The sequence below is a fragment of the Belonocnema kinseyi genome, chromosome 7 (genome assembly GCF_010883055.1).
Source record: "Belonocnema kinseyi isolate 2016_QV_RU_SX_M_011 chromosome 7, B_treatae_v1, whole genome shotgun sequence".
Classification (NCBI taxonomy): Eukaryota; Metazoa; Arthropoda; class Insecta; order Hymenoptera; family Cynipidae; genus Belonocnema; species Belonocnema kinseyi.
Window position 1 is genome coordinate 5,115,650 of NC_046663.1, and position 9,562 is coordinate 5,125,211.

The following is a 9,562-nucleotide window of genomic DNA, read 5'->3' on the forward strand; positions in this document are numbered from 1 at the left end:
GTGAAGTTCCTACCAAAATGCAGTACCTAAACGTACTTTATTGCACTCTAATACATTTTCCAAAGTTTCAGCTCGATATTTTATTTACAAAAAAAGTTCTTAAGTTCTAAAGAACATTCAGTGAACTGAAAAACTGTGGTCGGTAATATAGGTATTTAGTTATGTCACATGCCCTTAAAAATAAAAAAATTCCCTTTTCCAATTCAAAAAGAATTGAAAACCAAATTTTATTATTTTTTAACTTGACAAAAATGCAAGAAATAACAAATATTTCTCTTCCAATTCACAAAAAAAAAACTTACATCTCTTCCTACGAAATAAAAATGCTAAAAATAAGAAAATATCCCTCTGCCAATTCACAGAAAATTAAAAAATAACCTTTTCCTCTTATCAAAATTAATAAAAATACAAGAAATTAAAATTTAAAAAAACATCATAAAAAGTTGACAACCAAAATTGTCTCTGTTTTAACTTCATAAAAAGGCTAAGAATGAAAAATATCCCTGTTCCAAAAATTAAAAACCAAATTTACATCTTTTCCAATTTAATAAAAATGATAAAATTTTTTTTTTAATTTCCCTCCACCAATTCACAAAAAATTGAATCTCTTCCAACTTAATAAAAATGCTAAAAGTAAATACTATCCCTTTTCCAATTCACAAATAAATTTGAAATAAAAAATCTCCCTTTTAACTTTATTAAAATGTGAAAATGAAAAAAATACAAAAATTCCCTCATCTAATTCAAAAAGAATTGAAAACCAAATTTTCTTCTGTTCCAACTTAATAAAAATGCAAGAAATAAAAAATACTTCTCTTCCAATTCACAAAAAAATTAACAACAAATTTAACTCTCTTCCAACTTGATAAAAATGTTAAAAATAAGAAAATATCCGTCTGCCAATTCCCAGAAAAATTAAAAAAAAAAACGTTCATCTTATCAAACTTAATAAAAATACAAGAAATAAAAAAAATCCAAACCATAAAAAGTTGAAAACCAAAATTTCGTCTATTCCAACTTCATAAAAAGGCTAAGAATAAAAAATATCCTTTTTCTAATTTATAAAAAATTGAAAAATAAATTTACCTCTTTTCCAATTCAATAAAAATGATAAAAATATAAAAAAAGATCCCTCTCCCAACTCACAAGAAATTGAATCTCTTCCAACTTAATAAAAATGCTAAAAATAAATTCTATCCCTTTTCCAATTCACAAAAAAATTAAAAATAAAAAAATCTCCCTTTGAACTTTATTAAAATGTTAAAAAGAACAAAATGGCCTCTTCTAATTCAGAAAAAAATAACAACATTTCGTCCCTTAAAACTCGAGAAAAAAACTTAAAAATAAACAAAAATCCCTCTTCAAACTTACAAATAATTGAAAACCAAAATTTCATCTTTTCCAAACCAAAATTGTGTCCCTTATAACTATATAAAAAAAACTTTAAAATAAAAAAATTCACTCTTCCAATTCAAAAAGAATTGAAAACCAAATTTTCTTCTTTTCCGACTTAACGAAAATGCAAGAAATAAAAAATACTTCTCTTCCAATTCACAAAAAAACGAAAAACAAATTTACTTCTCTTCCAACTTAATAAAAATGCTCAAAATAAATTCTATCCCTTTTCCAATTCACAAAAAAATTGGAAATAAAAAAATCTCTCTTTGAACTTTATTAAAATGTTAAAAAGAACAAAATGTCCTCTTCTAATTCAGAAAAACAATTAACAACATTTCTTCCTTAAAAACTCTAGAAAAAAATTACAAATAAACAAAAATCCCTCTTCAAACTTACAAATAATTGAAAACCAAAATTTCCTCTTTTCCAAACCAAAATTGTGTCCCTTATAACTATATAAAAATACTTAAAAATACAAAAATTCCCTCTTCTAATTCAAAAGAATTGAAAACCAAATTTTGTTCTTTTCCAACTTAATGAAAATGTAAGAAATAAAAAATACTCTTCCAATTCACAAAAAAAACGAAAAACAAATTTACCTCTCTTCCAACTTAATAAAAATTCTAAAAATAAGAAAATATCCGTCTGCCAATTCACAGAAAAATTAAAAAATAAACTTTCCACTTACCAAACTTAATAAAAATACAAGAAATAAAAAAAATAAAAATCATAAAAAGTTGAAAATCAAAATGTTGTCTCTTCCAACTTCATAAAAAGACTAAGAATAAAAAGTATCCCTTTTCCAATTATTAAAAAATTGAAAACCAAATTTGCCTCTTTTCCAATTTAATAAAAATGATAAAAAATATAAAAAACTATCCCTCTACCAATTCACAAGAAATTGAATCTCTTCCGACTTAATGAAAATGCTAAAAATAAATACTATCCCTTTTCCAATTCATTAAAAAATTGGAATAAAAAAAATGTCCCTTTGAACTTTATTAAAATGTTAAAAAGAAAAAAATGGCCTCTTAAGAATTCAGAAACAAAATTAACATTTCATCCCTTAAAATTCTATAAAAAACTTAAAAGTAAAAAAAATCCCTCTTCAAACCTGCACAAAATTGAAAACTAAAATTTCCTCTTTTCTAACATAATAATAATGCAAGAAATAAAATAAAATCCTTTTCCAATTGACTAAAAATTGAAAAACAAATTTTCTTCTTTTTCCAACTTAGTAAAAATGCTAAAAATGAGAAAATAACCCTCTGCCAAATGTCAGAAAATTGAAAAATAAGCTTTCCTCTTATCAAACTTAATAAAAATACAAGATATGAAAAAATCCAAATCATAAAGAGTTGAAAGCCAAAATTTTCTCTCTTCTAACTTCATAAAAAGGCTTAGAATAAAAAAAATTCCTTTTTCAATTCACAAAAAATGATAAAAATATATTTTTTTAAATATCCCTCTACCAATTTAGAGAAAAATTGAATCTCTTCCAACTTAATAAAAATGCTAAAAATAAATACTATCCCTTTTCCAATTCACAAAAAAATTGGAAATAAAAAATCTCCCTTTCAACTTTATTAAAATGTGAAAATGAAAAAAATGGCATCTTCTAATTCAGAAAAAAAATTAACATTTCCAGTTTTAGAACACTATAAAAAACCTAAAAATAGAAAAATTCCCTCTTCTAATTCAAAAAGAATTGAAAACCAAATTTTCTTCTGTTCCAACTTCATAAAAATTCAAGAAATAAAAAATACTTCTCTTCCAATTCACAAAAAAATTAACAATAAATTTAACTCTCTTCCAACTTGATAAAAATGCTAAAAATAAAAAATATCCATCTTCCAATTTAGAACAAATTGAAAACCAAATTTACCTCTTTGGCAACTTAATCAAAATGTTAAAAATATCCCTCTTCCAATTCAGAAAAAGTTTAAAATAAAAATTCTTACCTTAAACTTCAACGAAATGTTAACAAGAAAAAAATGGCCTCAAATTCAGAAAAAATTTAACAAAAAATGTGTCCCTTATAACCATATAAAAAAATTAAAAATACAAAAATTTCCTCTTCCAATTCACAAAAAATCGAAAACCAAATTTACCTCTTTTTCCACCTAAAAAAAAGGCTAAAAATACAAAATATTCCTCTTCCATTAAAAAAAAATTGAGAACTAAAACTTCCTCTCATCAAACTTAATAAAAATACAAGGAATACAAAATTTCTCTCTTCCAATTCATAAAAAGTTTAAAACTAAATTTTCCTCTCTTCCAACTTAGTAAAATTGCTAAAAATTAAAAATGTCCCTTTGCCACTTCAGGGAAAAATTTTTAATAAAAATATCTCCTTTTGAACTTTATCAAAATATTAAAAAGAAGAAAATTGCGTCATAATAACCCTCTCCTAATAGAATGAAAATTGAAAACAAAAATTTGTTTCACTTCCAACTTAGAAAGGATGTTGAAAATACAAAATGTAAAAAAGAAAGTGGATTCTCTTACAATTCGAAAAAAAGTTAAATAACAAAATTTCCCTCCTTTTCTTTTAAAATTGGAATGTTGAAATTCAAAAGTTTTTAAAACATAAATTCTTTCAAGTTAAATTATTTTACTTTTAGGTCGTCACTAACTTATTAATTGCTCAATTTTTATGTACACATAAAAATTCAACACTTTTACTTAAACAAATTTAATTTTTAATATAGTTCAATTAAAAATTGAATTCAAAATTCTGTTTGAAAATGTTTAGTTTTATGTATTTGATGTATAATTGCTTATTTTTAATAAACAATCTAATTTTTCTAAATATTATAATAATTTTCTTTTTGGTGAATTTAAAAATTAATATTTTTGACTGAAACAATATGTTAATTGTATTTAAAATTGAATAAAAGCCTTTAATTATGAATCAACTAATTTGAAATTATTTATAAATTGAAAATAGTACATAAAATTTTAACCGGACGGTTATATTTGTTCAACTACTAAGACTTTCGAATTGCAACAGTTTAATTTAGAATGGATTTTTTGTAGTTTGAAGTACATTTTTTTATTAAAGAGCTTTTTTTTGTTCTGATTTTGGTGTATAAAAAGGATCATGAGAAATGAGATTTCATTTTGATCTTAATAAAGAAAAAAAATAGAGAAATGTTAAAAATGTGAATCCAGCAGTAAATTTCAATTTTTCGATGAAAATCCAGAACAATGAAACTTTACCTGAGAGAATGATTGGTTCGATCGATTCATAACTGCGCAGAACCCAAATGATTAATTTAGCCAAATCCTTGCTATAAATAAACTGTCTCAAAGGCTTTCCAGTACCCAAAACTTTAAAAAATTTGTCTTCCGTATTGCCTAAAATTAAATTATAAGATGCTTTATAAGCGATTTTTTTTCTATTTAGGAGAAGTATAATAGGGGACCGTAATTAAATTACATAAAAGCTTAAGGGTTGGGGAGGGGGTTCTAAAAATTTTGTTGCGATTTATTACGATAGGAAATCCCTCACTCATGTACGTAATTTTTGCAAATTCGCGCCAACTTTCTCCTGAGGATTATTCTTTTATTTATGAATTTTATTATTTGGTTGCAAATTTAACAATTTTCTTAAAAAGACATCATTTTTGGTTAATATTCAACTCTTTTGATAAAAATTCGCCTTTTTCGGTTAAAAATTCAACTCTTTTCGTAGAAATTTAAAGTTTTCTTCAAAATTCATATTTTATTCCTTACAAGTCAACTCAAATCTTTTTTCGATGTAAACTTTTTTTTTTAATTTGTCTTTTTAATTCAAAAGTTCATATTTTTTAACAGAAATATTGAACCATTTTTTAGATAAAAATGCAACAGTTTCTGTTAAAAATTCAACGATTTCCGTATTTTTGTGTTGAAAAATCAATTGAAATCTTTTTGGATTAAAATTCAACACTTTTTTGTTTAAAAATTTGGAAAAAAATTTTAAAAAATAAAAAAGATTAATTTCGAACAAAGAAGTTCAATTTTTAACCAAAGAGATGAATTTTTTACTAAAAATATACATATTCAACAACAAAATGATTTCTTAACAAAGTGATTCAACCAAATCTTTCAAACAAGCGAAGAAGAGTCATTTTTAACTAAAAAGGATGACTTTTTAACGAAAATGTAAATTTTCGACGAAATAGTTGCATTTTTATCAACAACAAAAAATGGAATTTCTTTTGAAACACATGCATTTTTAGTTTTTTTTTAACTCTAAAAAATAATTGAATTTGTAAGAAAAAAAGATTTCAGTTGACTTTTTAAGATTAAAATATGAATTTTTAACAACAAAAATAAGTCTCTAAGAAAAAAATTAAATTTCAAATCCAAAAAGATGAATTTTTTAAACGAAAAAGGACGAATTTTTAACAAAACAGTTGCATTTTTATTTAAGAAAGATGAAATTTGCTATAAAACAGATGGATTTTTAATAAAAACAAGTCTTTTTTTAATTTAAACTCTTATCCAGAAAAAAGCAGGTCATTTTTCAATACCAAAATATAATTTTTTTACAAAAGATTTAAATTTTTAACAAAACAGCAGAATTTTCAACAAAATGGTTAAATTTTTAACCGAACAGCTGTATTTTTATTTAAATAATAATAAAAAATATTAAATTTAAACAAAAATTAAATTTTCTACGAAATAGTCAAATTCTCAACAAAACAGAATTTTCAACCAAAAAGTACTTCAATAAAATGGTTTCATTTTCAATTAAACAGTTGCAGTTTTATCTATAAAGATCAAATTCTCTTACAACAGCTGATTTTTTTTCAAAATTCTACTATTGAGCAGAAAATTAACTTATTGCTCACAATTCTTATTTTGATGTTGGAAAGTGAACTGAAATCTTTTTTGAATAAAAATTTAACTACTTTTTTTAGGTTTTTTTAATTCATCTGTTTCAAAAGAAATGACATATTTCTTGGATAAAAATGCAACTGCTTGATAGAAAATTCAATAATTTCTTTGAAAAGTCAAACTTATCGGATGAAAATTCTGCTCTTTTGTAGAAAATGTAACTATTTTGTAGAAAATTTACTTTTTATTTAAATTTATATATTGTTGCTGAAAAGAGAAATGCAATATTTTCTGGATAAAAATTCAACATTTCTTCAAATTAAAAATTCAGCCGTTTTAAGAGAATTTTATCTTTTTAGATAAAACTGCAACTGTTTAGTTGAAAATTAAACAATTTTCATGAAGTTATGATTTTAATTGAAAATTTTGTTTTGTTCAGAATTTAACTATTTCGTAGAAAATTTACTTTTTGTTTAAATTTAGTATTTTGGTGCTGAAAAGAGAACTAATATCTTTTCTTTGTGAAAATTCAACTGTTTTTTGTTTTTGTTTGATTTAATTGAAAATTCATTTTTTTAAAAGAGAAATTTCATTGTTTTGGATGAAAATGCAGCTTTTTGGTTTAAAATTTAACAATTTTGTTGAAAAGTAATACTTTTTGGTTGAAAATTATGCTGTTTTGGTGAAAATTCAACTATTTCGTAGAAAATTTACTTTTTGTTTAAAATTTATATTTTGGCGTTGAAAAATGAATTGCAATCTTTTCTGGATGAAAGTTCAAATTAAAAAAATACTTGTTTTGATTAAAAATGCATCTGTTTTAGAGCAAATTTCATCGTTCTGGGTTAAAAATTTAACTATTTTGTTAAAAATTCCCCCTTTTTGTTTGAAAAAATTCATCTTTTTGGATTTAAAATTAAATTTTTTTCTTAGCAACTTATTTTTATTATCAAAAATGCATATTTTGATCTTAAAAAGTCAACTGAAATCTTTTTTCGATAAAAATTATATTATTTTTGAGAATTTAAAAAACAAAATTCATGTGTTTTTCACGGTCAATGAATTTAAAAAAATGGAACACTAAATATAAAAAATTGTCCACTTGAGGTAATAAAAACTGAGCTTTAAATGAAAGCAATGAAAGTGGAACTGTTAAATTTTAAACTTTTAAAATTGAAATTTAAAAGTTTTAAATTCAAAAATGTTGTATTCAAATGCTCAATAATTTACGTGTATAAAATTGAAGGCACTAAAAATTTTCAATATAAAGAAATATAAAACCACGTTATCATTTTCAATGCTCTGAATTAAAAAATTAATCAATAAACTTTAAAATTTTCAAAATTATATAATTTTAAGGAATTTTAAGCTAGAAACAGTAAAAATTGAAAAATTTTCAAAATTTTAACTGAACACTTCTTAAATTAGATATTTAATTATTATCTTTTTAAATAGTTTAAATATCCTTGGAAAGCTTCAGAATTTTATTTCAAAAACTTGAGAAATCTAGAAGTTGTTTTAAATTTGTTTTAAATTTAAAATTATTTTGGAAATTTTTTCAGAATTTCTAAATATCTGTCAAAATTAATTAATTCTTTTTCTAAGATTTTCAGAAAATCCTGCAAATTTTAGAATTCTTCGCAATTTAGATGTATAAATAACAATTGAACATTTATAATTTGTAGGGGAAATTTGAATAATTTTAAGACATATGTTAAAGTTTTTAAAAGATTTAAACTTAATGTTAAAAAAAGGTTCTAGAAGATTTAAAGAAAACTTTCTAAAAGCATGACAAATTCTATCTTTTTAAAACTCCTAAATATCTCTTAAAATTACTCAAATGTTTTCTAAAAATTTTCATTTGCAAATTATACATCAAAATTTAAAAATTTCACTCACAAATTAAGCATTTTTCAAATACAACAATTAACAATGTAACGTTCAAAGTTTAAATTTTCTTCGAAATTTTAACGATTCCAGACTTTCTATGTCAAAAAATTCAGTTAAAGATTCTTTACTTTTAAATATTTGATTTCAATTTACTTGTCTTACATAAAAATTCAAATATTGCTAAATATTCAATAATTAATCTTTTTTTTTTAATTAAAAATTTCAAATTGAATGGGTTAAAAATTTAATATTTTAGACTGAAACAATCTTTTAAATGTAATAAAATATTTTAATTAAGAATATATTATTATGAAGTTATTTTTAAGTTGGAAATAGTTTAAAAACTTTCAGTCACACGTTCACATTTTTTTAATGACTAAGCCTTTCAAATTAAAACCGTTTAAGTTATAACGTTAAAATCTGAAAATTCTTAAATTTTAAACTGATTTAAAATCGTTTTTCTTCACTTTTTATTACTTAAAGTACAGATAAATTGAAAAAATGTATTTATTAAATAAAAATGTTTTTATCCAAAATTTTCAAAATCAATGGCTTCTATTTTTTATTTGTTCAAGTTTTTAAGAATGCATTTATTAATTCGTAAAATTAAAAATGTAAGCTTAAAAATAAAAATTTCAAATGGAAAATTTTTAATGTAAAAAAAATTTTAATTACGTATTGTAAGCTAAATAATAGCATAATTGAAAAACATAACAATTCATCTAATTATTTAAAACTGTTGAAATCGAACATGGACAGATTGTTCTTCCACAAATTTGTAAAATTCCTGGTAAACAAAAAATTCACTGTGATTTCCCGGTTTTTTCCGGTCTCAAAAAATTCCCGGTCATTTCACGGTTTCCCGATCCAGCGAAAACCTTGAAAAATGCAACTAGTTCGTCGAGAATTCAACAATTTCATTAAAAAGTCATCCTTTTTGTTTAAAAATTACTCTTCTTCGCATGAGGATCCAACTGTTTTGTTTCAAAGATTTGGTTGAATCACTTTGTTAAGAAATCATTTTTTGTTGTTGAAGATGTATATTTTTAGTAACAAAATCAATTCTTTGGTTGAAAGTTGAACTATTTTGTTGAAAATTAATCTTTTTTATTTGAAAATTGAACTACTTGAATAAAAGTTAAACTATATTTTTAAAATTTTATTTAGTTTGATTGGAAGCTTATGTTTTTGGTTAAAAATTGGAACTGTTCAGTCGAAAAGCCTTTCTTGTTTGAAATTAATTTTTTAACTGAAAATTTAACTTTTCCAATTGTTTAAAGATTGACCTTTCGTCGTTAAAAGTTCTCCTTTTTTTGTTATCGTGGAAAATTAATGTTTTGGTGAAGACCAAAAAATCTGAAAAAATCATGGTAGTATCTTATAAGTATCCCGAGTCGATTGCACGCTAAACGGACTACCCTCCACCCCCTAGCCACCCCCACCCCCT

At 23.0% G+C, this 9,562-nt stretch overlaps 1 protein-coding gene across 1 annotated transcript in view; it reads right to left on the reverse strand.

Annotated features, from left to right (window-relative positions):
- Positions 1-9,562, reverse strand: part of LOC117175933 (probable GDP-L-fucose synthase) — a 24,546-nt gene that overhangs the window by 1,545 nt on the left and 13,439 nt on the right. Inside the window, exon 4 of the mRNA XM_033365784.1 lies at positions 4,621-4,753. Coding sequence (XP_033221675.1) covers positions 4,621-4,753 — 133 coding nt within the window. The remainder of the gene's footprint in view (positions 1-4,620; positions 4,754-9,562) is intronic.